This window comes from Pipra filicauda, unplaced genomic scaffold (assembly GCF_003945595.2).
Source record: "Pipra filicauda isolate LSUMZ 115617 unplaced genomic scaffold, ASM394559v2 scaffold421_size600610_pilon, whole genome shotgun sequence".
NCBI lineage: Eukaryota > Metazoa > Chordata > Aves > Passeriformes > Pipridae > Pipra > Pipra filicauda.
In genome coordinates, this window is record NW_024104556.1 from 539,762 (window position 1) to 567,561 (window position 27,800).

At 58.4% G+C, this 27,800-nt stretch overlaps 2 protein-coding genes across 10 annotated transcripts; one reads left to right on the top strand and one right to left on the bottom strand.

Annotated features, from left to right (window-relative positions):
• Positions 1 to 4,985: 4,985 nt before the first annotated feature.
• ECE1 (endothelin converting enzyme 1) lies at positions 4,986 to 17,224 on the bottom strand. Of its 5 annotated transcripts, none has more exons than XM_039385579.1 (18): positions 17,191 to 17,224; positions 13,906 to 13,992; positions 12,863 to 13,004; positions 12,074 to 12,286; positions 10,637 to 10,761; positions 10,117 to 10,329; positions 9,771 to 9,962; positions 9,127 to 9,269; positions 8,932 to 9,046; positions 8,604 to 8,714; positions 8,277 to 8,375; positions 8,085 to 8,162; positions 7,599 to 7,702; positions 7,330 to 7,440; positions 7,151 to 7,218; positions 6,881 to 7,071; positions 6,696 to 6,791; positions 4,986 to 6,427 (listed from the first exon to the last, which is right to left on the bottom strand). In XM_039385579.1, exons 2-18 carry the CDS (start codon positions 13,990 to 13,992, stop codon positions 6,251 to 6,253), a joined length of 2,265 nt encoding a protein of 754 aa, XP_039241513.1. In that variant the 5' UTR covers positions 17,191 to 17,224; the 3' UTR covers positions 4,986 to 6,250. The 5 variants fall into 5 exon arrangements, with proteins under 5 accessions (XP_039241513.1, XP_027567169.1, XP_027567174.1 ...); XM_027711368.2 differs by lacking the exon at positions 17,191 to 17,224 and adding an exon at positions 17,077 to 17,139; XM_027711373.2 differs by lacking the exon at positions 17,191 to 17,224 and adding an exon at positions 16,293 to 16,613.
• A 1,252-nt stretch (positions 17,225 to 18,476) lies between these two features.
• On the top strand, positions 18,477 to 27,682 carry ALPL (alkaline phosphatase, biomineralization associated). 5 transcript variants are annotated; one of them, XM_027711380.2, is made up of 12 exons: positions 18,477 to 18,610; positions 19,322 to 19,524; positions 19,597 to 19,716; positions 21,577 to 21,692; positions 22,274 to 22,448; positions 22,546 to 22,721; positions 24,300 to 24,443; positions 24,555 to 24,624; positions 25,568 to 25,702; positions 26,451 to 26,642; positions 26,761 to 26,880; positions 26,997 to 27,682. In XM_027711380.2, the coding sequence occupies exons 2-12, from the start codon at positions 19,470 to 19,472 to the stop codon at positions 27,245 to 27,247; spliced, it is 1,554 nt and encodes a 517-aa protein (XP_027567181.1). In that variant the 5' UTR covers positions 18,477 to 18,610; positions 19,322 to 19,469; the 3' UTR covers positions 27,248 to 27,682. The 5 variants fall into 5 exon arrangements, with proteins under 5 accessions (XP_027567181.1, XP_027567187.1, XP_027567186.1 ...); XM_027711386.2 differs by having other exon boundaries at positions 19,436 to 19,524; XM_027711385.2 differs by having other exon boundaries at positions 18,479 to 18,582; positions 19,436 to 19,524.
• Positions 27,683 to 27,800: the final 118 nt, after the last annotated feature.

Here is a 27,800-nt window from a genome sequence, read left to right on the forward strand (position 1 = left end):
TCCCGCAGCACCCGTCCCACTACAGGGTCTGGGAAGGGGCTTCCCCTGTCCAAAACCTCACCCCCCAGCCGCAGTTCCCGGCTTCTGGGGTGGCTGAAACGGGCAGCACCGTAGCCCCACGTGAGGCGTCGTGAGGGTGACTTGGAAGTTCAGGATCTTGGCTGTGGGGGGACCTCCAGCACCCACCGCCCCGTGGGCCCTAACAAGGGACGACCCCAAAAACATCACCCCCAGCTCCGTTCCCAGCCCTGCAGCCCCAAGCCCCAAGCCCTGGCTTCTGGGGCAGAACCACGGCCCCTGACGAGGGCGAGCAGCCCTGAGGGTGACTGTGGCTGTGAGGGACCCCTGAGGGAGCCCACCTGTGTCAGTGGGGACCCTCCGGACCCGCCCTTGTGGGGACAGGTGTCCAGCTCGCCCCGTGGTCACACCAAGCCATCACCCCACCGAGGGCTGCCACAGCACCACTGCCTTCACCATCTCACACCCAGGCTGCAGCACCCTCCTCACGGCCACCCGTGAGCCCGGCGGCAGCCAAGGCGGTTTGTGCCATCTCAGGGAGAGGAAAAGCACCTCAGAGCAGATTCCAGCGGATTGTCCTGACTTGTCCTGCCTTGCCGCTGGCTCCCGAGGGCTCATTCCAGCCCGCTGGCACCTTCCACCATTCCTGCCACACTGCACGTCCCAGAGAAGCACTTCCAGCACCTTTGCTGTGCCCGCAGGCGTTGCTGTCCCAGTCACCCAACCCGGGGTGCTGCTCCAGGAAAGCTTTCCAGAGTTTATTTGCATTCTGTCGGCTGCTTTTTCTGGGCAGCTGCAAGTTTAGGAGGAAGATAATATTTTAGAGCAATCACAAATAAACTCTTAAATGTGAAAAGCTTCTTTTATTGAAGTGAACAGCTCCCGTGGGGGTGTATTCAGGCACTTGGAGAGTGCTGCATCTGCAAGCTGGGAGAATAGAGACAAAGGCCTTGTGCACTAAAGAAAACCCACCCAAGGAGACACATCTATCCCTGTCTATACAAGGGTCCTGTTGTAAGCAGGAAAGTAAATTTGAGTTTTAAATACAAATCCCAAAGTGGAGAATCTGGACTGGGTGTTGTTCACCAGAGCAAAACTCAGCACAATGGGCAAAAAATAGTAGGAGGGTCTTGAGTACCTTTTCCCTTTGGAGTCAGACTCTGAGTTCAATAACTCTGAGTTATTGGGTTGTGCAGGTCAGATTTAGGACACACGAGGGTTGCTGTGTGTCCTACAGGGAAGACAGAGGCTTTCCTGTCTTCCAAGGTGTGATTGAAGAAGGAAAGCTGGGAGCTGCCAGGCTGGTCTCCAGTAAAATCAGCCCAGGGACTGGAATAGTTTCTTACTGACTCAGGTGCAACCTGCAGGGTACAGGCACTCAGTGAAATGCCAGCGGGGATTAGTGGGGCAGGGGAAGGTGACTAATGTGCTGCTTAGTGTCCCTTTCTAGGCTCTTTGTTCCACTCTTTGTTCTCCCTTCTGGGGTAAGGGAAATACCTGACAGGAGATGAGCTCACACCTACTTCACACTGCCTGTGGGAAACAGGGGAAAATAGGAAACAATGAGCTTTCTTTGAGGGGAAAAAGCCCATCGAAGCCCTGCCAGCCTGTAAACAAGTCCTAAATGGGGAATATTTCCACCTGAACCCAGGAACAGATATTTAGAGGGGGCTCTGGGTGTTTTTTCCTGAGCTAGTTTTTCTCTGCAGCCTTCAGCCAGTTCAGCTGATTCCCCAGCAGGAAAACTGGAGAACAGAGGAATGACTTCAAAGAAAGGCCAAGTACTCCTCCACTCCCAACAATTGAGATAACAAAGGAGGAACTTCTCTCACTGTATAGGATTTGCCCAAGGGCTGATAGATCTCCACCTCTGCTGCTGGGAGGACAATTCTCCATCCACAGCTCTTAAAGACTCTGATTATTTTGAGGGTGCAAGTAGAGCTGTGTGTCCCTGTATGAGCTATTTGCTTGAAAGCTGGACTCAATGATCTCTGTGGGTCCCTCACAACCCAGAATATTCTGTGAAATCTGTGTGGTCTGGGGGGGCCGGTTCTGTTCCATCGACCACCTCCCCTTTCTGGATACAGCTCTTCATGCGGAAGGAAATTCATCCCAAAAGCAAATTGGCACCTCCGGCTCCCTCTGTTCTGCAGAAATAGCTGCCTGTAAACACAGCTGTGAAAGAGCCTCAGCTCCAGGATCTTTGGATGGAACACTTTTTGCCTGCTTAGAAGGGGGAAAATTGCATTTTCACCATATTATCAGCTGAAGCTCCAAAAACCTGCTGGTCATGTGAAGGAGCCAGGCTCCCAGCTCTGCCTTAAAGCTCTTCCACAGTCAGTGTCTCCCCACAACCATATTTTTCCCTTCTTTTTAATTTTTCCCTGAGCAGAAAAGGCAGACATGTCTCTCTTCTACCCCGCATAGGACGACTTGGCCAACAAACCCTGCAGATTTGGTGAGCTGGAGTGAGTGCCAGCTGGATTCACACCCTTCCTCCTGTCTCTCCATTTCGTTTTTCCTTCTCTTTTTCCTGCTAGCTTTATCAGCACCTGGGAACTGGTGTGTCACCGTGGGCAGCTGGAGTCTGCAGTGCTGAGCTCCTGTTTTGGAGCACCACCAGTCCTTTTCCCAGTCCCACCAGTCCTTTTCCCAGTCCCACCAGTCCCTTTCCCAGTGCCACCAGTCCCTCATGTACCTGCCACAGCAGAGACACAACCTCGCAGCACAAAGTGTAGTAGGAACACTGGAGCTGTTGGTGAACTTAGGACAATACAGGATTGGGGTATCACTGGAAAATGGCTGTTTTCCTGCAGGAATCCTTGTGAAGAGGAAAACATAAAAGCACAAAACTGTGGTCCTGAGAGTGAGTGAGGACACACAGCCTTGTCCCTGCTTGGCTCTGAGTGAAAACCACCCCAGGGATGGGCATGAGCAGCTCCAAACTGGGATTTAGAAACCCGCTCCCCACCTCCCGCTCCCTGTCCTCCTCCCTCCAGGAATGTGTGGCTTGTTCAGGGGAGCTTTTGGCCCTAAAATCTGGTGGTCCCAGTGGGTGACCTCAGCACTGTTGTGGTGTGTCAGGGTTAGATCCTAACCTGGAGGGGACAAACTGGGAATGGAAAGAGCAGTTCAGGTGGTTGTGAGAGGCTGAACACAACCTTGCAGGCTGTCTCAGCCCCACCAAACCTATGAAGAGCTGCCATTTCCAGCTCATTCTGGGGCCTCCATCCCACTCCAGGCTCTTGCTTTCACCCAGCATGGTGCAGCAGAGCCTTCCTCTTTGGGCTTCTCCTGCTTTTCCCCCACTGATTTCCTTCCAACACCCTCCTGACAAAATTAAAAAAAAAAAAAAAAAAAAAAAAGATTCCTGCTTGGAGCTCTCCCCATCCCTCCTCCTGCCCGGGCTCAGCTTGGAGCTCTCCCCATCCCTCCTCCTGCCCGGGCTCAGCTTGGAGCTCTCCCCATCCCTCCTGCCCGGGCTCAGCTTGGAGCTCTCCCCATCCCTCCTGCCCGGGCTCAGCCCTCAGCAAAAGTCTTGGCCCTCCAGTGTACGGCTGAACACAAAATAGATCAAATACCTCCCAGGACCAGGCAAGCCCATGCCAGGCCCTTGCACGTGAACGGGATGATTCACCTCCTGCCCCCTCTCTCTCTCTCTCTACACCCGGCAGCCTCACAGGGAGGCAAAATCCCACTGCCGGCTCCCAGGGAGCCTTGATCCTGGGGCTGTCCCCAACACATGACCTGCTTGGTCCCTCCCCGTGAGTAAGCCCCAGAGCACCAAAAATATTTCCCTTTGGGGTGGTTAAACCACTTCTAACAGCATCCCACGATGGGCTGTGCTCCCTTCTCTGCTGCTGGCAGCTGGGAAAACACCCTCTCACCCCAGCCCCGCTCTCCTCACTTCATTCCTCTTTGCTGTACACCCACGCTGCTCCTCTCTTTCCCTAGGAATGCAGGTGTTCCACCACATTTGAAACACCTGGGGCCACATCCAGACCACATGGCAGCCTTGCTGACTCCTGCCAGCCCAGCACTGGAACGTGCAGGCAGCGATTTTCTCGGCTCCACCGCCCTCTGCGGGTTTGCGCCATTTCCAGGCAGATCCCAGGGAAAACAACAGCCACGGCCAGGCTCCAGCTCTGCAGGAAACCGAGGGCCTCACACCGAGTCCTGTGAGCAGAGAGTCACCACTATTGCTACATTTCCACTCTATCTGGGTGAGGAAACACGATAAAAACAGTCAGGAGGATATTTTAATATCTTACTTACACAACACCCGTGTCCCTGGCCTGCTGCTGGCTCAGCCCTGCTCATCCCAGCAGCAGAAACACTCTTTATTCCCAAATGTTTGCTGCCAACGGGCTGCAGCCCCCTGGTTTTGCCCCAGATAAGAATCCCAGGGCTCAGCAGCAAAGGAACACCCAGCACTTGGCTTGTTTTATGGCCACCAGCCCTCCCAGGTGCCGGGCTGAGGCTCGTGGGGAGCCTGCGGTCCAGGTCCTGCCCTGCATTTTCTGGGCAAGCCTGGCAAAGCCGTGGAGCATCCGCTCAGGAGGAATGCTGGCCTGGGTTCTGGAGCTGGCAGCATCCCACAGCATCACCGAGCTATAAATAAGGGAGCTTGGAGAGCAACCTGTGCCACTGGATCCCAGCACAGCCCGGCCGGCCAAAAACTCGCCTGGGAGGAAGGAAAAGCATCCAGGAAAGACCTCCCTGCTGGGGAGCTGCGTGGGGCCAGGCCATAGAAGGGTAAAGCAAACAGCCACACGCAGTGAGAGTGGGGTTTTGGGGCACTAAGGCCTGGATTTAGCCTCCGAGAGAGGCAGTAGGCTGGGAAAAGCCTCCTCGGCTCAGTTTTGTCAGCACAGGATAGTCTTGGAGGTGTGGACAGGGAGAAAAGCGCAGATAAAGGGATGCAAACGCTCCTGGTATCGGAAAAACAAGTCGTGAGCAGCTCCAGATCCAGTAAAAAGTATTTATTATTTCAATTACAATAAGCCCCACGCATAGGGTGAAAAAATAATTACAAAAAACAGCCCCTCCCATCCCTCCCTTTACATATAAATATTAAAAATCCCTCTGTGCTTTCTGTCCAGAGCAAGAAGGTGACAACACGCAGCACCTGAGCTCCTGTCAGTGCTTTCCTCTCAAAATGAGTATTAAAAACATCCCTTGAACAGCCCCTCACCCCCATCCCGGTTGGATCTCATGCAGCTGCCAAACCAGCTCTGGAGGGACGGAGTTTTGGGGTTTGTGGTGATTTGGGGGCTTGCAGATTCCCGGGCACAGAGGGTGCAGGCACGGCGGCGAGCGGAGCAGCGGCAGGAACTGCCTGCACTTGTCTGGGGAAGCTTTTGGGCCAGGAAATCCTGGCTGGCCTCGCTTCAGAGGGGACAGGAGGGAGAACCGGATGCTTCATCCACACCGTCACCACCTTGGTGACATCTTTGGCATGTCAACTTTTCCCTTTGCACTCCCAAATTAAAGCTAATCCCAGGAGCATCCTGGCACAGCCTCTGTGACTTGCAGCATCCTCCAGCCCTGTCCCTGGGCCTGCTGTCCCCAATTTTCCCATAAGCATCCTCTGAGGACAGTCCTTCCTGGAGAAGCAGGATCCAAGGCTGGAAAGTTAGATCCACGGCCCCACCCAGCTTCCCTGGCCAAGGGACTGTCACCACAGGGTGCTGCATCTACAGCTGCACTAAGTAAAAAAAATTAATAAATATACTAATCTTTTACTAAAAAGGCGGCTTTTAAATGCATTTTCCCTGAAATCTTCCAGTGTATTCCACAACGCATGAAAAAAATATATATATTTCCCCTCCCCCCAAAAAATATATCTTAAAATATTTCCCATCCTTGTGTGCGCATCTTTGGAGAGAGGAAGGTACGTTGGCTGTACTTAGACACGCAGACAAACCTGCCCGTGCCGGGGGTTCCCTTTATACCCTCCAAAAAAAGAGGGATTTTGCTGGGGTGGTGGTTCAGGGTAGTGCCCATGGACGTGGTGGGAAAGAAGAGACCCCCCCCAAACCAAAGTCATTTCACCAACGAGCGAGGGGATGAGGAGTTTTCACAGTGGACCGAACCTCGGACAATACCGGGGCAGCTCTGGCTGAGCCGGGCTCTCCCTGGTGCAGAGAAGTGGTTTGACCCTCACAGGACAGGGGAAATCCAGCAGAGGATGGAACAACCGGCCGCTGGCTCCCGCTGGGGCGCTCGCCCTTCACCAGACCTCGCACTTCTTGGGGGGGTTCATGGGGGAGCCCACGGGGCAGCCGAAGTGCTCCGCGAACTCCCGTGAGTTGGAGACGGTGCCGATGACGCGGAAGCGCGAGGGGCTGTGGGGGTCGGTGATGAGCCCCTCGTGAGAGCTCTCTGGCGTGCGAACCGAACACCACACCTGCGAACGAGGGTGAGGGGCCTGAGTGCTGACACCCCCCAACCGCCACGGGGCCCGAATCTGACCTCCCCACCCGCATGACGGGCACCAACATGGCTCAAGCGCCAGCTTCGTCTCGCTCTGTAACCAGCACCGCCCCGATCTGGTTCACCATCCACTACATCTCCGGAGGCCTCAATTTTGCCACCACACCTTCCCACCCCCATCTGGGCAGACACCACCCCCAAAAATCTGTGTGCCCACCCTCCCCACCCGTCACATGACCCACCTGCGCGAAGCCAACAAAGAAGAGCTGGTGGTTGGTGAGGCCGAGGGTTGGGAGGGTTTCCTCATCCCCGTTCTTTCTCAGCCAGTTTTGATATGCCTGTAGGCCAGGGAGAACAGCGGGCTCAGGGGACATCGGTCCCACCATGCCATGTCCCCCCCCACACGTCCCCAGTGCTGCAGCCCTACCCGGTAGGCGGCCTTGAGGCCCCCGTTGTCGGCGATGTTCTCCCCGAGGGTGTGCTTGCCATTGACGGCCTCGCCGTTGACGGTGTAGTTGCTGTACTGCTCCACCATGCACGCTGTCTGACGCTTGAAGGCCTCCACCGAGGAGTTCTTCCACCAGGGACGCAGGTTGCCGTCCTTGTCGTATTCCCGGCCTGCCGAAAACACAGCGGGATCCTTCGTCACCACACTGGCCACTCCTCCAGCTGCCCACCTGCCTGGCCCTGGCCATACCTTGGTCATCAAAGGCATGTGTCAGCTCATGGCCCACCACCACGCCGATCCCACCAAAATTCAGGGACCTGCAGAAGGGTAGAGACTTAGAGAGCAGCCACTGCTCTCCACAGCCGTGAAATTTGGGTACAGGAGGAAATTTGTGAATCCTGCCCTCTGTGTTTTCCCTGGGCTCTTACTTGGGGGATGCACGGGTGTAAAAGGGGGCCTGGAGGATGCCGGCAGGGAAGACGATCTCGTTCTTGGTGGGAGAGTAGTACGCATTGACTGTCGGAGGTGTCATGCTCCACCTGCAGGGACACCAACATGGCTCCAACACCCACTCACCACGCTGCATTGGGCCAAGTCTCACTGCCCAAAACCAGCTAGTGGACACCAAACCCCAGTGGCTCCAGATATCCCGATATTCCCCGCTGAGCACATCAGGGAAGTGGAGCAGAGGACTTACTGGTCCCGGTTCGGTGGCTTCCGGAGCTGGTCGGCCGTGACCCTGGCCGAGAAGTTGTAAAACTGCATGACGTTCTCGAAGTAGAGGTCAGACACGGCCTCGTACTGCAAAAGAACAAGGCGTGAGTGGTGTGTGGGGATTGCCCAGCCCCGCTCCTCCCTCCACGGTCACGTCTGAGCCTCCGGAGCCGCCTGAGTTACGGCTGCTCTTGTTTCTCCTCCTCTCCAACATCTGCAGAGTCTCTGGAGGGCAATGAATCACTGTTACGGAAAATGACCCCTCCTTTTCCTAGGCAGGGATCCTGAGAGTCCCAGCCCACCCCAGGACCGGCCCACAGCTCTCTGGGAAGTCCCCAGAGAAGGGCCAAGGACATCAGTGAGACCCTTCTGGAGGAAACCTGGGGTTCAAGGCTGCCCAGAGGCCACGGTGATGAGCATGTCCTGTACATCCTATAGAAGACCCAGGGGACATACCCAACCAACTCACGTCATTAAAGACTTTATCCAGCTCCTTGGGGTCCATGATGAACTTGGGGTAGCCAATCATGTTGTAGATGGCATCTGCCTGGGGAGTGACAAGGACCAGAGTGCTTTTAGCGCCGGGGGTGGAGGGACAGGCTCACCCAGCTCCACCTCCCTCCATCCTCACCCCCACCCAGCACTGCTGCCAGCACCTCACCTTCTCTTTGGCCGATTTCCTCGTCTCTTCGTCCATCCACTGCAGGGTCTCCAGGCTTTCCTCGAAGGCGGTTTTAATCTCTGCAATCATTTCCTCTGCCTAGACAAAACAAGGCAGCACAGCGTCGGGCCGGAGAGCCAGCTTCCCACTCCGGAGAGGTCAAGGACCTCCACACGAGTGGGCAGGAAGAGGCTGGGCCGCCAACACAGCATCTGGGCCAGTGAAAAACCCGGCACATGGAGACAAACATGGGCTGCCTGGACGGCTCCACCACTGCGGTGGTTTCCCCAGCACTGGGACTCGCACGCTGCCGGCTCGGGGACGTACCACCTGCTTGCTGTCCTCAGCAAAGGTGGCCTTGACGAACATGGCCCCCAGGGCGAAGCCCAGGTTGTTGTCCGTGTCACTGATGCAAAACTTCCAGCGTGGGAGACAGGTCTGCGTGGGACAAGAGGTGGTCAGTCACTCAGGGGCCGAAGCCCCGCTCCTTCCCACCCTCGTACCCCACCAGGAGAGGAGGTCTCCATCCATCCCCTGCCACCCCAAAACCCACCCCACATCTCTACTGTCTGGGTGCCACACGAAAGGGGGCTTGCCATAAAAACCCATCACCATTTTAATGGTGAATCAGGGCTGTTAGGGGCTCCACCCTCACCTTTTTCGTCCCATACATCACTTCCATGAATTTTTCCTCGGCATCTTGGAAGCGCTGGTCAAGGAAGGGGCTGGTTTTCCGCACCAGGTTCCAGATCATATAGTTGTTGAGGAGACTGTGGCGAGAGGTGGTGAGTGTGCAGCGAGACGTGCCTGCCCACCCTGGGCACCCTCTGTGCGGGCGGGGGGCTCTCACCACTTATCTGTGGCCAGGATGAGGTCAGACACCTGCTCCAGGTACTCCTTGGCGTAGACCACGACGGGCTCCGACTCATTGAGCTCCACGGGGTAGAAGACCGTGGAGAGGAAAGGCATCCAGTCCACGGCCGGTGCCAGCTCCTGCAAAAGCCACAGTGCTGCTACAGACCCAAACACCATCGAGCGGGGTGGCAGCTCCTTCCCAAGCTGGAATCGGCTGCATCAGTCCCCATTTGATGGACCCAGCTGATTTTGCAGAGGCCAGTTCCCATGCCAGCAGCATCCTCGAAAGGTCGGAGGGTAGTAAACAATTTCCTCCCACAAAGGAAAAGAAAGTGGGGCGGGTGTCAGAACTGTTGACACAACCCCTGTGGGGCCGTGGGGAGGTGACTGGGCTGACATCCAGGCGCAGCAGGGCCGGCCGGGCGTAAGCGCCGCAGCGGGACGGCCGCCGGCCCCGGGGGTGGTCCAGAGGCTGGGTGGGATTTCCCCAAGGAGGACATGGGCCAAGCTGTTGCACAAGAGCCTCCCAGGCGGTGCTGCCTGGCATCAGGCTTCCCAGAGGAGCTGTGTCACCTCCACCCATGCATCCCACTTCCCAAACCATGGCAGAACGGAGAGCCTTGCCAGCTCTATCTCTACCTTTAGGTCTCCAGCTGTCATTTTATGGTAGATGAGCTCCTCGTCCCGGTGCTTCTCCTGGGGGATGGTGATGTTGGCCAATGCTGTCTCAAAGTCCAGGATCTGCTGCATCTGCTGGCGTGTCGACTCCTCATCGGTGCCTCCCAGGAACATCCCCAGCTGCACCATGTAGTTCAGGTACCCGGCGAGCACCTGGGTGGGATCAGCGCCAGGTGGGATCAGCATGGGGTGGGATCAGCATGGGGTGGGATCAGCATGGGGTGGGATCAGCGGGGCAGGTGCCACCCACCCACCCACCCACCCACAGCACCTCCCCAGCCAACCCACATCCCCCCGACACCTCCACCTTCTCATTCTCTGTCTTGTTCAGGTAGTAATCCCGCGACGGCAGGCCCAGCCCCGACTGATCCACCTGGATGACGTTGCTGTTGGAGTTCTTGGAGTCGGCGCTGACGTAGACGGAGAAGAAGGGCGAGGTGCGGTAATGCGCCGTCACCTCCCGCAGCGTCTCGTTGAAGTTGCCACCGGCCCAGGTTCCTGTGATGTTCCAGCCACCCAGCTGGGGACAGACAGCAACCAGCTTTTGGGTAAGGAACAACCACCTGGAATTCCTTCGATATCCCCAATGCCCATCCTGGGGGAAACATCTTGCAAGGGAGCTAAAAAGCCCCATTATAGGATTATAAATCTGATAAGTTATAAGATTATAAATCCCTAATAAATCTCTCTTGGCCTGCCTGCCCTGGGGCTTGCTGTTCCCCAGGAAGCACCGGGAATGGAGTCTGGAGGGTGCTGGAATTGCCCTTATTTGATCTCCCCCCATTCTGCAGACAGAAGATGGCTTTTCCACGAGGAGCAGGACGGACCTTTTGGATGAGCTCCACGAGCGGGGTGGCACGCAGCTCCTCAATCTTGCTCTCGTTCATGCAGGCCTGGTAATAGCGCTGTGCCTTGCGCTCCGCCTCGCTCGACACGTTGGCCGTGGTGTTTTCTGTGGACGGTCCCCAGGGGGAATCACAGGAGGTCCCCAGGGATGGGCATCCAACACACATGGGGGCTGCTGATTACACTGGAGCACCCCCTCCCTTGCACCATGGGAATATTCAGCCCCATTTTGAGCAAAGCCAGGCTCCAAACCGGCGCCAAGGATTGCCCCAATAGGCCCCTCTGTGCCCCTGAGAGCATCCCAGGGCCCCAGCCCTTCCTGGCCTCCTGCCCCCCTCTCCTTTCCCACCCGCAGCGACTGCTCCAGCTCTTTGGGAACGAAAGATAAAGAAAGAAAAAACAAAAAGCATTTTTCCAGCAGCTCTGATATTCCCAGCATCATCCAGCCCCCTGTGCTGCCCTTGCCTCTGTGCTGCTGCCCCCCAGCCCTTTATTATTTACTCCTGTAAAAAGGAACAATAAACCCATTATTCTTCTCTGCCTCCAAAACCAACCTTTTATCTCCCCCTCTGCTAAAATACTGCCTCCCCTGAGAGGTTTTTTTAGGTTTTTTATTTATTTTCCTGATGACACAGCTTGCACCTTTGGCTTCCCAGCTGTGTGGTTTTATTAACTAAAGGTCCCTCGGCTCCAAGGAATTCAAGGAAATGCCGAACGCGACCACTTGGCTGGAGGCCCAGTCCCTTCTCCTGGTAAAACCAGCGCCAGATTTCTGCAGGAAGAGCCAGGGACGAAGCCGTTCCCGCGCCGCCCCCCTTCTCCCAAAAGACAACACTCTTCCCAAACCTTCTCTTTCCAGATAATCAGCCCTGGCGCAGTGGAAAGTGCTGATAAGGAGCCAGTTGTTTGCTCAAAGCCTGAACAAACCGTCCCTGCCGGTTGCTGGGATAAGCGGCTCTGCTTCGCTGTTCGCACGCAGAGGCTGAACCCAGGATCCTCCCTTTGCTGGGGGAGCTTTGGCCCCCCAAAAAATGGCCGTATTGGCAGCCAGACCTCCAAAAAGACTGCTCACAAAGGCTGGAAGGTATAGGAGCAGGAAAACCCCATATCCTTTGGGTGATATTGCAGGCTCTGGAGTGCAAATCCTGAATTTCAGAGCTCCTGGGAATGCTGCTGTGAGGCCTGCAGAGCAGAGGCCAGGAACCTTTTCCCTACTCGGCACCAAAGAGCAGCAACACCACAGTCAAAAATCCCAGGAGCATCCAGGAGAGCAAACACAGCCTTTTTCCCAATGTCCTCGCAACACGTGTGTCACGGATTGGTTTGACGCTGGAGTTCAATTCCAACCCCATATCCCCACGGACATGTTTTTGGCCTCCCCGGGACCTAACAGGGTCCCATTGCTCCCCTGCACTCACCCAGCAGGTGCTTCATGATGGCCTGGTTGTGCTCCCAGAGGTTGTTGAAGGTGCCCCAGCGCGAGTGGCCATCGGGGAGGGGGTTGGCCTTGATCCAGCCCCCGCAGGCGTAGCTGAAAAAGTCCTCGCAGGGATTCACTGCCCGGTCCAGCGAGCTGAGGATGGAGCTGGTGACGGAGATGCAGGACTCCGACAGGCACACGGCGGGTGGCCCTGGGGGCAGCAGGGAGGGGTTCAGCTCCTCCACCACAGCGCCATGAGCTGCCCCACGGAGCATCCTGCCCCATGCTGAAGGATGTGGGCACATATCCCACCTGGTGCCCGAGCATCCCGCCTTCTACCTTAACATCCTGCTCCAGGCCAAGCAATATAGACCAGCATCCCAGTCCATGCCCGAGCACCCTACCTGATAATCCCATTCCAGGGCAAGGGATGTGGGCAAGCATCTCATCCTATGCCCAAAGATCCCACCCAGTGCCCAAGCATCCACCCTGGGGTGAAGGATGAGGGCAAATATTCCATCCTGCACTCAAGTATCAAGATCCAGGATAAAGGGAGCACCCTATCCTGCATCTGAGCATCTCCTCTGGGGCAAGGGATGCAGGTGACCATTCAGTCTTGAGCCCGAGGATCCCACCCCACACCTGAACATCCTGCCTGGTTCCCAAGACCGGGGTCTTGGCACGCAGGTGACCATCCCACCCTGCTCCAGAGATCCCATCCTGGGAACGCCCCCAGCCACCCGCCCTGCCGACAGGGGCAGGATCCCTGCGCAGCATGAGGACTTACTGGCTCTGTACTGGAAGATGAGTCCCAGCAGACATGCCACCAGCACCACTGCCAGCACCCCCACCAGCACCAGCAGCTGCCTCTCGGCGCGTGTCCGCTCGGCCCAGCAGCCGCGGCCGCCCCGCGAGCCGCGGAAGTTCACCTGCGGGAACAGCAGCGTCGTCTCCCCGCCGGTGCAGAAACCCACCGACACAGCCCCCATCGTGCTTCCTGCAACCCCACGGCACTCATTCGGCCCCCGGCAAGGGATCGGGCTGGGAAAGGCAGCAGCTGCCTTCCAGAAACCGGGCAGGAAGGGCGGCACAATGGCAGGAAAGGGAGCGGGACGAGCGCTTCGGCGGGTTCACCTGCTGCCCTGTGCCACCCCGAACCCCTCCTCGAGCACGGCGTAACCCCCCGGGTGTCCCTGTCCCCACTGCCGGCACTGGGACGGGGTGGGGGCTGCGTCGGGAAGTGCCTTGACAGGATACTCCCACTCAGCCGAAAAACATCCCCAGGAAACATCCCAATGCGCCGGCGAGCGGAGACGGCCCCGCCGGGAGAAGTAAAAACACATTTGGGGCAGAAACCACCATTCTAGAAAGTGCTGGGGCTGGGAGCAGGGCCAGCACCGAGAACATCGCTCCGGACCCGAACCTTCCCACATTGGCAGCTGGAGGGGGTTTTCTTGCCACCCTTGGCCCTCTTTAAGCCGCTTTCCTGCTGCCTGGGGAGGAATTAAGCTAATCCCCTTTTGTGCCAGGACAAAACTGCCAGTGCCACGATAATTGCTCACCCCAGCCACACTCTGAGAAGGGGCTTGGCTGGCAGAAAAACTGGGAGTTGAAAAACTAGGAGTTGAAAAACTGGGATATGGCCCTGCTGGCTCCCCGTGCCAGGAGCAAAGGGCAGCGGCAGCAGGAGCCAAGAGGACTCTGCCCACACCAGACTTTACCCCGTGGAGACAGGTCCCAGGTAGAAAACCCTTCTGCACCCCTTCTGCCGCTTGCCAGGACCTAAAATCCCACTTTTTTCCCCGCCCTAAAAGACACACAAAGCCCTACCTGGAAGCCGTTGGGGTATCCATCGCCGTCACCAAGGGAGTCCAGGGGGTCTTCGTCGTCCAGCGTCGCCCGCTTGTAGGTCGACATCTGCACAGGGAGATTGGCAAACGGAGCACTCAGAGACTCGGGGTCGAGGAAGAAGAGAAGGATGAGGAAGGTTTACACACCCTCTAGAGCCACCTCCTCCTCCGGGGAGCTAAATCCCGAATGGCTCCGGGGCAGTAAAGCACTACACAGACGCCAGAGGAAGGTTATGGAAAGCAAAGAGGGTTGGAGCCAAAAGCTGAGTAAAGCCCGAACCCGCCTTGCTCTCCCCCGGGGCTGGGTTGTGCAACCTCCCCTTCAGCCTGGAGTAAAGCTGGATCCACCTCCACCCCTCAACAGGCAGAGGGATCTCCCCCAGCCCCCTGCCAGGGAACCCCGGTGTGCCGGGGACCTGGGGAAGGCCGGGAGCAGGGAAAATGGCTTTTCACCCCGAAACTACCAGCTCGCTCCTGCTCCACACCCTGTCTGTGAACCCTGTGTACCGTGGAACACCCGGCCAGGTCCCAGCGAGCACCCGAAAGCGACACCTCCCTGGATTTCAGCTGCAGACGGGCTCCCTCCCGGCGCCGTGCCCCCGGGCATTACCTTGTGCCAGTGCCCGGCTCTTATCTCATCCCCCAGCAGAAAAACAAGGAAAACCTCGAGGGTTGGCAGCCGGCCCTTATCGTGCTGCCGCCGTTTCCTTCCCCCTGGCACAGCCCTGCCACCCAGCTGGACTGCCTCCCGATGGAGAAAACAACCCTCTGCCCACTACTGAGGGGCTGGGCACCCCAAAATCCACCCTGGCCCTGCCACAAGGGGCTGAGCACCCCAAAATCCACCCTGACCCCACCACTGATGGGCCAAGCGGTGCCAGTCATGTCCCTTCGCCCCCGAGCAGTGCAGGGTGGGGGTTTGCACCCCTCTGGATGTCCCCATCCCGCTGCCATCAATCCCAAAGGATGAGATGATCCCAACCCAGCACAGCCGTGCCTCGGGCTCCCCTGGCAGAAGGAGATGCAATGAAAGTGCCGGTTCTCAGCCCCGTTTCCAACAGCAGCATTCCCAAACCTCCCTTTGCAGAGTTAATCACGAATTCCATCCTCTCCTTGGATCCCATTCCCTCCCCAGATCCCAAATCCCAGCCTCAGCTTAATTAACCACACTACCCACCTGGGGAAGAAAAATGGTTAAAAGAGCAAAGCGTTTTCCCTCCTTGGTAGTCCCAAAATCTCCGTTTCCAGCCCCAAAATCTCCCCTGGGCGCCCGCCTGGAGCCTGTGAACCGCGCGGGGAAACAGCCTCAACTGCAAGATTTTATCGCGGGGCAAATCTGCGTTTAGAGCCTATTTTTTTTCAGTCCCCTTTCACTTTTTTCCACCTGTTTTTGCACTTCGCACATGGCTGAAATTGGCAGCTCCGGGCACAAATCCCCGCTCGCACTGGGGGGATCCATGAAGCCCCTATGGCTCGGCAACACCAAATTCCTGGAATCCCAGCTTTCACTCCATTTCCTGAGGAAACGCGATTTTTTTTTTTTCAACGACACCCCCCCCCCCGCCTACCCCAGCCACAAAACAGCAGGAAAAAGACAAAAAAACCCTTTTTTTTTTCCCCTCTTGCAAGGGATGTGGTGGCTCAACCCTCTGTCAGCCATCAGAGAATCTGAGGCTGAACCCCCCAGCCCCGGAACACCCCGGGGGGCATCGGGATCAACACCCAGCATCCTTAATTTGGGGGAGATTGGGTCCGGGAGGTAGTTTTAGCACCCGCACCCCACATTTTGGGGGCATAGCAGCACCCATGGGTGCTCCCCCCCCCGCCCTGCTCCTGAAGCAGGGACAAAAAGCGGCGGTTTCGGATGTATTTTTGTGACATCCCCCCCTCCCCCAGCTCTGTTGTTTGCTTCAATCCGAATAAAAACGCATTTCCCCGGCTCCAACAGGGCGGGGAGGAGGCACCCACACTTTAAACCCCCCACCCGAGCCATTTCCACTCTCTTTACAACTCATAAAAGTCTCGGCATTACCTTAAATCGCCTGGTTTTCCCCCAAACCCCTCCTTCGCCTTATAAACAATAAGCCCCACGTGCTCCGAGCCCGCAGGCACCGAGGGGGGTTTGGGGGGGCACCCAGGTCGCCCCGGCCCCGGGGAGCCCCTCACCCCCCCTCGGGGGCACCCCGAGCTCCGCCGCCCGCTCCCCACCCCCGCCCGGCGCCATTTCGGAGCCGCCGCCGCCGCCGCGATCGCGAGTCCTTCACCTCCCCCGGCCCCTCCGGCCCCCCCAGTCCCTCCCCCGGGCCCCCCAAATCACTCCCGCACCCCTAAACCCCCCCGCCCAGCATCCCTGGGTGCCCCTCGCACCTCCGCAGCGCCCACCGAGGCTCAGCCTGTTCATTAGGATGCCCGGCGGTAATTAGCAACCCCTGGCGGTAATCAGGGGTGCCGGCGGTAATTAGGGGTGCTGGGAAGGGGGCTGGGGGGCTCCCCGGTTTTGCAGGGAGCCCTGGCTGCAGATGAATTAATAAATAATAATAATTTAAAAAAGCTTAAAAAGGAGCAATAAAAGGGTTAAAGTTTAAAAAAAAATAAGGGGGGAGGGGGAACAGCCCAGTTTGGGGGGGTTCGCAAACAGCCCCCCACAAAAGTGGGTGCTGCTGGCGGGGGGGGGGCTGTCCTCCCATACCCCCCCCCCCCTTTGCAGAGGGAAACGGGGTGCAAATCCCCGCGGGACTGGGTCAAGAGGTGGGTTGGGGGGTCCGGGGGGGGTTAAGGGGGTCATCTGGTTTGGGATCGCCACCCCAGGGAACCCACTGGCTACAAAGCAAAGGCGGCTGGGGGGGCCTGGGGGGGCACCCAGGGGTGCAGTGGGGGTTCCTCGGGATGCAGTGGGGGTCCCTTAGCGTGCTATGAGCGATCCCTCAGGGCTGCTATGGGGGTCCCTCGGGGGGGCCCCTCGGGGGTGCAAAGGCGGTCCCATGGGGGTGCCGGGGCGTCCATTGGGATGCAATGGGGGGGGGGGTTGAGCCCCACGAGGTTACAACGAGCATCCCACGGGAGAAGCCTCGCCCCGCGCCCCGCTCCGGCCAAGGACCCCCCAGCCAGCCCCCCCCTCGGGGCTGGGGGTGCCGCCGGGCCCCCCACTCACCATGGCTGTGCCCCCGCTCCGCCGGCCCGGCCCCGCTGGGGCGCTGAGCCCGGCCCAGCCCGAGCTGCCGCCGCGGCCTAGCGAGGGGGGGGGACGAGCGAGCAGGGGATGTACCTGGGATGGGAAACCAATGGGGCCGCGGAGGGACGGGCTTCCCGCGCGCCTCCCTTAACTCTTTCGGGAGGGGGCCCGAACCCCGTTTGGGGGGAGCCCCGCGTGTTCCCCGGGAGCGTCCCCCCGAGAGACCCCCGGCTGTCCCGGCCGCGGGGGGACGCGGGGAGCGCAAGGCGCGATCCCGTCGGTGCGCGCGTGGGCAAGGGGAAAAGCACGTGGGGCTGGGGCTGTGGGGTGAGCGCCCGCTCCTGCGAGCACGGTGTGCTCGTGCAAGCGCCGGTCGTGCACGGACACGAGTGTGCGGGTGTGCAAACAAACGGTGTCGCGAACCGCGTGTGCGAGGGGCACGCGTGCAGCCGAGCACTGGTGGGGGTGTGAGTGTGCCAGGGCGCAGGGGGTGCTGCCCGCACCCGCACGCAACCCACGGCTGCGCTGCCGCGGTGACAGGAGCGGGACAGGCATGGGGACACGCGGTGCCACCACAACCCCCGCCCCCGCTCGCACCGCACCGACAAACTGAGCACTGACACGCTCATCACACCCAAATGGCTTTGCTGGGCTGGGGAAGCGCTGGGGGGGGCTTGAAAGGGGTGAAGGGAGGATGAGGGGTGGAAGAAGGGGGTGCTGGAGGGATTTAGGGGTTCCGGAGGGATCTGGGGGGTCCGTAGGGGGATGTGCCCATCCCGTGGTGCCGGGGCAGCGTTGGGGCGCTCTTGGTCGCACCCTGACACTCTCGGGGAGCGGATTTTTGGGCCGAGACCGCCACCTTCTGGGAGGCCACCCACGGCCCCGCGGGGCACGGGGCCCCCCGGACCCCCGCGATGGGGAAACTGAGCCAGGGAAGGGGGTCAATACCACACCCCCCCGCCATTGTCACCACGTGTTTACTGTAGGACCTACAGTAACGCCGCGGGGTCGCAGCAGGGATCATTTGTGGGCCTCAGCAGGAGCCCGCGTGGGGAAACTGAGGCAGGGGGACCATCACCTCCAGCACAGCCCCTCGCTGGTGTCGCTGGCACGGCTTGGGTGAAAATAATGCAAAATCCGGCAAAACACACATCTACCCCCCAGGGGGGCACCACAATTCACCCCAGTTTCCCGGGGTGGCGGGGGAGGGTTGCCCAACTCCCACAGCCAGGCTTGCTGCTCCCCAGTCCTCCCAGTCCTCCCAGTATAACCCGGCAGAGGGCACCAGTAAGCCCAGTTTGTGGCCTTTTGTCACCCCCCCCCCCCGCCCGCCCCTTGCTGGCAGCGGGGGGAGGGTGGAGGAAGGGGAGGAGGAGGAGGAGGCGAAGGCCGGGTGCGGGGGGATTTAAGGGCCCGCGGTCCCCCCGGCCCGGCCTCCTCACGCCGCCCAGAGGGACGTGGGTGTCGGGACCCAAGTTTGTGCGGGTACGTGTGTGACCCCCTCCCCTCTCCGGTAAGGACCCTCCGGGCCACCGCTGCCACCCCGGGGGAGCGGGGGGTCCCCGGGGAGCGGGGGGAGCAGCGGAGGGGAGGTGCGATGGGGATGCGGGGGGTGATGGGAGGCGGAGGTGCCATGGGGACACGGGGTGTGATGGGGACGTGGATGTGCAACAGGGACACGGGGGTGCCGTGGGGCTCTGATGGGGACATGGACAGGATGGGGACACGGGTGTGCGACAGGGACGTGGGTGTGCGATGGGGCCACGGGCATTTGGTGGGGACACGGACACGGGATGGGGACGCGGACATGCAGCAAGGACATGGGTGTGTGATGGGACATGTGTGTGCAACAGGAACACAAGTGTGCAACGGGGGTGGGGATGTGATGGGGGCACAGGCCGGGGACGGGGACAGGGGTGTGTGAAGGGAACATGGAGGTGCACTGGGGACACGGGCACACACAGGGGACGGGACACGCCATGGGGACAGGGGTGTACCATGGGGATGCGGACGTGCAGCAGTGACACGGACATGGGATGGGGACACATGGGATGGGGACATGGCCATGTGGTGGGGACCCCAACATACAATGGGGACTCAGCCATGGTGGGGACATTGGCCACGTAGCGGGGACCCCGCTGTGCCATGGGGGGGCCGTGTCACCGTCCCCCAGCCCGGGTCGGTGACAGTGAGGTGACGTCCCATGAAGCCGGCGTGTCCCCAGGGGGTCACATCGGTGACTGCGCAGGGAAGGGGCGTTTCCTTCTGTCCCCGCTTGGCTGACCCGGGGCGAAGGTCTCGGTGGGGAAACTGAGGCACGAGCGGGTGCCACCCGCAGCTCTCTCTGTGCAGCACCCGCTCAGCACCGCACGATGAAGGCTCTTCTCCTCCTCCTCGCCCAGCTCTGCTCGGCATCACTGGTCCCCGGTAGGTGACGTTTGGGGGGCGGCACCCCGGCAGCGGGTGCTGTTGGGTGCTATGGGTCCTGGTTCCCCACAGAGAGGGAGAAGGACCCCGAGTACTGGCGGCGGCAGGCGCAGGAGACCCTGCGGAACGCGCTGAGGCTGCAGCGCCTCAACCAGAACGTGGCCAAGAACCTCATCCTCTTCCTGGGGGATGGTGAGATGGGGGCACCCACCCTGGGCTGGGGGGGACAGGGGTGCCATGAACTGGGTGCAGTAAAGTGGGGGCTGTGGTGAACTGGGTGTGGGATATGTTGGGTGTCGTGGAAAAGGGGGTGCTGAGGTGAGGTGGGTGCTGGGGTAAACTGGGTTTGCAGTAAGGTTTTGCTGGGGTAAAGTGGGTTTGTAAGAAGTTGGGTGCTGGGGTAAAATGAGTTTTTAAGCAGGTGGGTGCTGGGATAAACTGGGTTTGCAGCAAGGTATGTGCTGGGGTAAACTGGGTTTGCAGTAGGGTGGGTGCTGGGATAAACTGGGTTTGTAAGCAGGTGGGTGCTGGGATAAATTGGGTTTGCAGTAAGGTTTTGCTAGGGTAACTGGGTTTGCAGTAAGGTATGTGCTGGGGTAAACTGGGTTTGCAGTAAGGTATGTGCTGGGATAAACTGGGTTTGCAGTAAGGTGTGTGTGCTGAGGTAAACTGGGTTTGTAAGCAGGTGGGTGCTGGGATAAAACTGGGTTTGCAAGAAGTTGGGTGCTGGGATAAAACTGGGTTTGCAGTAAGGTATGTGCTGGGATAGAACTGAGTTTGCAAGAAGTTGGGTGCTGCGATAAATTGAGTTTGCAAGAAGCTGGAGGCTGGGATAAACTGGGTGCTGGAATGAACTGGATTTGCAAAAAAATGGGTGCTATGGTAACTTGGATTTGCAATAATCTGGGTGCTGGGGTAAACTGGATTTGCAAACCCAAATCTGGGTGCTGCAGTAAATTTGGTTTGCGCTAAGTTGGGTGCTGGGATGAACTGGATTTACAGTAAGTTGGGTGCTGCAATAAATTGGGTTTGCAGTGAAATTGGGTGCTGGGGTAAACTGGGTTGCAATAAATTGGATCCTGGGGTAAACTGGGTTGCAATAAGTTGGATCCTGGGATAAACTGGGTTGCAATAAGTTGGATCCTGGGATAAACTGGGTGCTGCAATGAACTAGGATTGCGATAAACTGGGTGCTGGGATTAATGGGTTTGCAAAAAAACTGGGTGCTGGATAAACTGGATTTGCAGGAATTTTGGTACTGCAATGGACTGGGTACTGGGATAAACTGGGACTGCAAAAAATTGAGTGCTGGGGTAAACTGGGATTGCAATAAACTGTGTGCTGGAATAGATGAGGTTTGCAAAAAATTGAGTGCTGGGAGAAACTGGGTTCTGGGATAAACTGTGCTGGGATGAATTGGATTTGCAAAAAGTTGGGTGCTGCAATAAGTTGAGTTCTGCAATAAACTGGGTTTGCAATAAAACTGGATGCTGGGATAAACTGGGTGCTGGGATAAACTGGATGCACAATAAACTGGGCTTGCAGAAAATTGGGTGCTTCAATAGACTGTGCACTGGGATAAACTGGTTGCACAGTAAGCTGGGCTTGCAGAAAACTGGGTGCTGGGATAAAATTGAGGCTCAATAAATATTGTGCTTGCAGAAAACCAGGGGCTGGTGTAAACTGGGCGCACGATAAACTGGGCTTGCAAACCATTGGGTGCTGCAATAAACTGGGTTTGCAGAAAACTAGGTGCTTCAATAAACTGGGTTCTGTGGCAAACTGGGTGCACAATAAACTGGGCTTGCAGAAAACCGAGTGCTGCAATAAACTGGATTTGCAATAAGCTGGGTGCTGGGATAAACTGGGTGCTGCAATAAACTGGGCTGACAGAAAACGGAGTGCTGGGGTAAACTGGGCTTGCAGTAAGATGGATTTGCAGTGGACTGGGACAGACGGGGTTGGTGTGAACGGGTCTGGTGCTGCCCGGTGTCACCGTGGCCCGTGTGCCGAGCTGCCCGTGCTCAGCTGTCCCTGCCCCGTGTCCCCCAGGCATGGGCGTCTCCACGGTCACGGCCGCCCGCATCCTCAAGGGGCAGCTGCAGCACGGGCAGGGCGAGGAGAGCCTGCTGGAGATGGAGAAGTTCCCCTACGTGGCCCTGGCCAAGGTGAGCCCCCCGGGGCGCCCGCGGGGACCCGGCACCCACCGCAAGGTCACGGGCGGGCGGCATCGACCGAGCTGAAATTAGGTCAGGGGCGGGCGCAGGGAGCTGGTCCGGTGCCCACTGGCTGTGCCAGGGCTGGCCATGGGAACAGAGAGGGGGGGCAGAAGGAGCCCGGTGGCTGCGGGACACCACGGGACCCCCCCCTGCTTCGCCTGGGGTCGTTTTGCTGAACAAAACACTGGGTTTTATAACTAAATTGGAAGTCGTGGCCGTCCCTGTTCGCCCCCTGAGGGTGCCTGTGGCAGGGGCTTCGCTCTCCCTGCCAAAAAACGGGCTGAAAGAAGGCCAAAAGTAGCAAAATGCGGGGGGGGGGGCTGTGCCACCATGCTGAGGGGCAAAACAGGGGCTGAGGGGCAAAAGAGGGGGGGCACAGGTGGGATGGGGGCCCATGCAGGCAAAACAGCCCAGGGAGGGGAGCTCCAGGGTGGGGATAATGATGATGGGTGGGGATGTGGTGGTGACAACGCTGGTGATAACGATGGTGGTGATAACAGTTGTGGTTTTTCCATCTCCCACCCCTCCAGACCTACAACACCAATGCCCAGGTGCCCGACAGCGCTGGCACGGCCACTGCCTACCTGTGCGGTGTCAAAGCCAACGAGGGCACCCTGGGGGTCAGCGCCGGCGTCACCCGCGACCGCTGCAACACCACCAAGGGCCAGGAGGTGACCTCCATCCTCCGCTGGGCCAAGGACGCAGGTGAGGGGCCGGGGGGCACTCGGGGGGCACTCGGGGGGCAGGGGAAGCGGCAGCTTTGGGGCTGTTCTCACCGTCGTCCCCTGGGCTCGGGGTGCAGGGAAGGCCGTGGGGATCGTCACCACCACGCGCGTGACCCACGCGACGCCCAGCGCCGCCTACGCCCACTCTGCCAACCGCGACTGGTACTCGGACGGGGAGATGCCCCCGGACGCCCTGGAGGGCGGCTGCAAGGACATCGCCCGGCAGCTGGTGGAGAACATTCCCGACATCGAGGTAGGGATGGGGATGGGGCCACCGGGAGTGTGGGCTGGAGCCAGCAGGGATGGGACCGGGACCACCTGGGGTGGGGGTTGGAACCATCTGGGGATGGGAATAGGGCCATGGGGAGTTGTGGGACCAAGACTACCACTGGTTGAAGGGCTGGGACTCCCAGAAGATGTTGGGCTGGAACCACCACTGGTTGAAGGGCTGGGACTCCCAGGAGATGTTGGGCTGGAACCACCAGTGGTTGAAGGGCTGGAACCCCCTGGAGATGCTGGGCTGGAACCACCAAGGGATGCAGGGTCAGGACTGTGAGTGGGTACAGGGCATGGACCACCCCTGCAGATGTGAGGCTGAGACCACCCATGGGTGCAGGGCCAGGACTGTGGGTAGATACGGGGCCAGGACCACCAATGGGTGCAGAGTTGGGATCCACATAAGATGCTGAACTGGAACCACCCATGGGTGCAGATTCAGGACTACCCATGGGTGCAAAGCCAGGATCCCCAGCATCTGTGGGACCAGGACCACCCATGGGTGCAGGTCCAGAACCTCCAGCAGATGTGGGACCAGGACCACCCATGGGTGCAGAGTTGGGAACCCCCAGCAGCTGTGGGACCAGGACCACCCATGGGTGCAGAGTCAGAATCCCCAGTGGATACTGGACCAGGACCACCCATGGGGACACATCCAGAACCCCCAGCAGATGTGGGACCAAGACCACCCATGGGTGGGGTACCAGGACTGTTATGTGCACATGAGACCAGGAACCCCATCAGACACAGGTCTTGGACCACAAGCACATACAGAATCAGAGCCCCAGACCCCCTCCTCCACAGCAACCCCTGCCCTTCCCATACTTCCCAGGACCAAAACTCTCCCTTTCCCCCCCAGATCTGCCCCTCGCTGTGGATTTATGCAGAAATTCAGCCCCGTAAATAAATCCTCTTCTGTCCTTCAAAATAACCCCAAAGCAAAACATCCCAGCCTGTTATTTAGCTCTTTAATAGCCTCTTTTGCTATTTTTTTTCCCTTTAAAATAATTTTAACTCTGTCCCAGGCTGGAAATAATTATATAGTGGGGAAAAGATTTTTTTTCCCTTTTTTTTTTTCGCCTTAATAATTTTGGCATTGGTGTTTTGCAGCTTTATAATTCACCTTCCACGCCGAGAAAGGGGGGGAAATACAAAAAAAACCATAAAATCTCTGCTGGGTTATAAATAACAGAGACCAAATAAATCAGGCTCCAAAGCAAACAGGGAGAGCCACGGGATGGGGCTCCATCCCGGCGGGTTCATGTGGGGATCCCGATGTGGAGCATCCTTCCCGCAGAAGGGGGAAAAAAAAATAGCCAAAAAGCCAAACTCCCTGCTGGAAATGGTTATTTTTGTCCTGGGTTTTAATTAATAGGAAGAGATTCAGGGTTATTTTGAGCGAGGTGAAATTCCTCGGGTGTTTTCGTCCACAACGCCGGGGTTTTCCTGGACATCCCGCTCCTCCTCCTCAGGGTCTTCCCCCCCATTAAACCCCTCAAAAATTGAAAATAATTAAAAATTATTTTTAAAATACATTTTCTCCCCGCTTTTGCAGGTGATCATGGGCGGAGGGAGGAAATACATGTTCCCCAAAAACGCCAGTGACGTGGAGTATCCCCGCGAGGAGAAGCACCGGGGCACCCGCCTGGACCGCAGGAACCTCGTCCAGGCGTGGCAGGAGGCCAAACCCCCCGGCAAGGTGACACTGTGACCCTACAGAGCCATTCCTGGGGGCTGGAATGCTCTGGGGAGCAGCCCTGGGGGTGGCTGAGGTGATGGGGAGGTGACAGTGCCTGTCCCCTGTCCCCAGGTTGCCAAGTACGTGTGGAACCGGCGGGAGCTGCTGGCGCTCAACCTCAGCCGTGTCGACTTCCTCCTGGGTGAGTCCCGGCACCCAGGGATGCTTCAACCTCAACTGGGTGCTTTGGGGGGGACCCCTGGGCTGTGCTGGGGCAGCTGGAGTGGCCAGTTATCCCCCCAAGGGTGGTACTGGCTCCAAGGGATGCTGGTATCCCACCCTGGGGATACTGGGACCTCACACCCAGCGATGCTGGTACCTCCAAGGGATGCTGGTATCCCCCTAAAGATGCTGCTACTTCCCTGGGGATGCTGGTACTCCCCCTCCTGGGGATGCTGGTGCCCCAAAGGGATGCTGTTATGCCCTCAAGGATGCTGCTACTTCCCCCCTCCCCAGGGATGCTTCTGCATCCTGGGAATGCTGGTTGGTACCCCCTAAAGATGCTGTACCCCCTCCCAAGGATACTGATACCCACTCTAGGAATGCTGGTGCCCCAAAGGGATGGTGTTAAGCCCCCAAGGATGCTGCTACTCCCCCTCCTAGGGATACTTCTACCTCCCAGGAATCCTGGTACCCCTCCCCAAAGATGCTGGACCCCACCCTAGGGATGCTGGTACTCCCCCAGGATCCTGCTCCCCACCCTGGGGATGCTGGTACCCCAAAGGGATGGTGTTATACCCCCGAGGATGCTGCTACTCCCCTTCCTAGGGATTCCGGTATTCCTCCCAAAGATGCTGGTGCCCCAAAGAGATGCTGTAACACCCCCAAGGAGGCTGCTACCCCCACCCTGGGATGCATCTGCCTCCTAGGAATGCAGGGTTTTTGCCAGTGGTGCAACTCCCAGCCCGGCCGGGATGTGGGATCCATCCGGGCCGGAGGAAGGAAGGGCCAGGACTGTCCCACAGTTCCTATCTAATCTCCCACGGTGGCCTGTGAAATGCTTGAGTCAGCACGAGGAGCAGGATTTGGCCTCCCTTTTTGTTTTGGTGGGGGAAGGATGTCCCCAGCAGTGTCCCTGTCTCCAGGTCTCTTCGAGCCCGGGGACATGGTGTACGAGCTGGACAGGAACAACGAGACGGATCCTTCCCTCAGCGAGATGGTGGCCGTGGCCATCAGGATGCTCCAGAAAAACCCCCGCGGCTTCTTCCTCCTGGTTGAAGGTGCAAAAATGGGGGATAAAAGGGAATGGTGGAGGGTGAGAAAACGGGGGGTAAAAGGGGGTTATGGGGGGTGCAAAAAGAGGGGTGCAAGTAGGGAAGGACTGGACAAAAGGGGGTGCAAAAGGAGGATAAGGGGGTGATGGGGGTGCAAAAAGGGGGATTAAAGGGGATAATGGGGGGTGCAAAAGGGGATATGCAAAAAGAGAGGAATGGGTAAATGGGGTGGTAGAGGTACAAAGAGGGGGAATAAAGGGGGTGATGGGGTGCAAAAGGGGAGGTGCAAAAAGAGGAGGATTGAGTAAAGAGGAGGTGTAAAAAGCGAGGAATAGAAAAGGCAACAGGATGGCAAAGGAGGTGATGGGGTACCAAAAATGGAGATAATGGGGAGATGGAGGTGCAACAAAGAGGGAGAACAGGGATGGAGGATAAAGGGGTGATGGGGGATGCATGATGGTGGGATAAAGGGGATATGGGGAAATGTAGAAAGGGGGATATGGGGGTGACGTGGGATGCAAAGCGAGGGGATAATGGGGATGAAAAAAGGAGGGGAAATGGGAATGGGGGTGCAAAAGGGGAGGATGGGGAATGTAAAAAGGGGGGATAAAGGGGGTGATTGGGGTGCAAAGGGCGATAAACACGCATTGGGGGGATGCAAGAGCGGGTGTAAGGGGGGTGCAAAGCTGGGAGGAGGAGCGTGCCGGGGGCTGGACACTCCGGGGGTGATGCCGAGCGGCGCCGGGTCCCTCAGGCGGCCGCATCGACCACGGGCACCACGAGGGGAAGGCGAAGCAGGCGCTGCACGAGGCCGTGGAGCTGGACCGGGCCATCGGCCTGGCCACGCGCCTCACGTCGGCACAGGACACCCTGAGCGTCGTCACCGCCGACCACTCGCACGTCTTCACCTTCGGCGGCTACACCCCCCGCGGGAACCCCATCTTCGGTGAGCGCGGGGCCGGGGCACCCGGGGGACACCTGGGGGACACCTCGGGGACACCTCGGGGACACCTCGGGGACACCGTGGGGACGTCCCACCCCGCTGACTGTGCCCCCACTGCCAGGTCTGGCCCCCATGCAGAGCGACGTGGACCGCAAGCCCTTCACCTCCATCCTCTACGGCAACGGCCCCGGCTACAAAATCGTGGCGGGCGAGCGAGAAAACGTCTCCGCCGTGGATTTTGGTGAGTCTGCTTTGGGCCAAAACCCCTTAAAATTGTCCCAGCTTGCCTATATTGTTCTTTTTTTTTGTTTTAAATCGTTCTAATTTTTGGTTTAATTATTCTAACTTTTCCTCCAGCACACGCTGACTACCAGGCGCAGTCGGCCGTGCCGCTGCGGCAGGAGACCCACGGCGGCGAGGACGTGGCCGTGTTCGCCCAGGGCCCCATGGCCCACCTGCTCCACGGGGTCCACGAGCAGAACTACATCCCCCACGCCATGGCTTACGCCGCCTGCATCGGCTCCAACCGCGGCCACTGCAACGCCGGCGCCCGCCCCGCCGCCCCCCTGCTCCTGCCCTTCCTCGCCCTCCTCGTCCTCCTCTGCTAAAGTGCCTCTTGCAGATCGCCTGGGGGGGGATTTATTTTTAATTCATCCCCCCTTTTTATGTTTTTTTTGTGGAGAGCAGCGCCCGGGAAAGAGGAGAGAAGGAGAACAGAGAGACTCAGCGGAGCAAAAGCAGCCGCCGGCGGTTTGGTGCTGGGAGCTGCCTCTGTAAATACACGGTTCCTTCCCTATAATTAGCAGCGTTCCCTGCCCTGTCCCAAACCCACTGTGGGATTTGGGATGGCAGCTGGAGCCTCGGTGGATAAAACCCCCTCTTTGAGCGGAACGCGATGGGGCTGGGTCCCAAAATGCCTCCCAAATGTCCCTTGGCTGAGGACTGACCCCGCTGCCCAGCTCGTCACATGTGTGGGGAGCCAGAAACCATGCCAAGATGGGGAAAAAAAATTAACTCAACAGGTTAATTTGTCCCTAAACTTAGTTTTTGTTGTGTCCTCAGTGATTTATTTTGCTTTAAAAATCCTTTGGGTTGAGGCAATCTGCTGCCCCGGGAGGGATCTTGGGGAGGTTGGGAGGGGGGAAGGCAAGGGCAGCAAAG

Bases quoted from the DNA above. Each gene is read 5' to 3' on its own strand.
- ALPL (XM_027711380.2), top strand. From the start codon at position 19,470: ATGAAGGCTCTTCTCCTCCTCCTCGCCCAGCTCTGCTCGGCATCACTG. The intron at 19,525-19,596 runs GTAGGTGACGTT...GGTTCCCCACAG, and splicing joins CTCGGCATCACTGGTCCCCG to AGAGGGAGAAGGACCCCGAG. The intron at 26,881-26,996 runs GTGAGTCTGCTT...CTTTTCCTCCAG, and splicing joins CGTCTCCGCCGTGGATTTTG to CACACGCTGACTACCAGGCG.
- ECE1 (XM_027711368.2), bottom strand. The intron at 7,703-8,084 runs GTGAGTTGGTTG...GTTCTTTTGCAG, and splicing joins TGGATAAAGTCTTTAATGAC to TACGAGGCCGTGTCTGACCT. The intron at 7,441-7,598 runs GTAAGTCCTCTG...GTGTCCCTGCAG, and splicing joins AAGCCACCGAACCGGGACCA to GTGGAGCATGACACCTCCGA.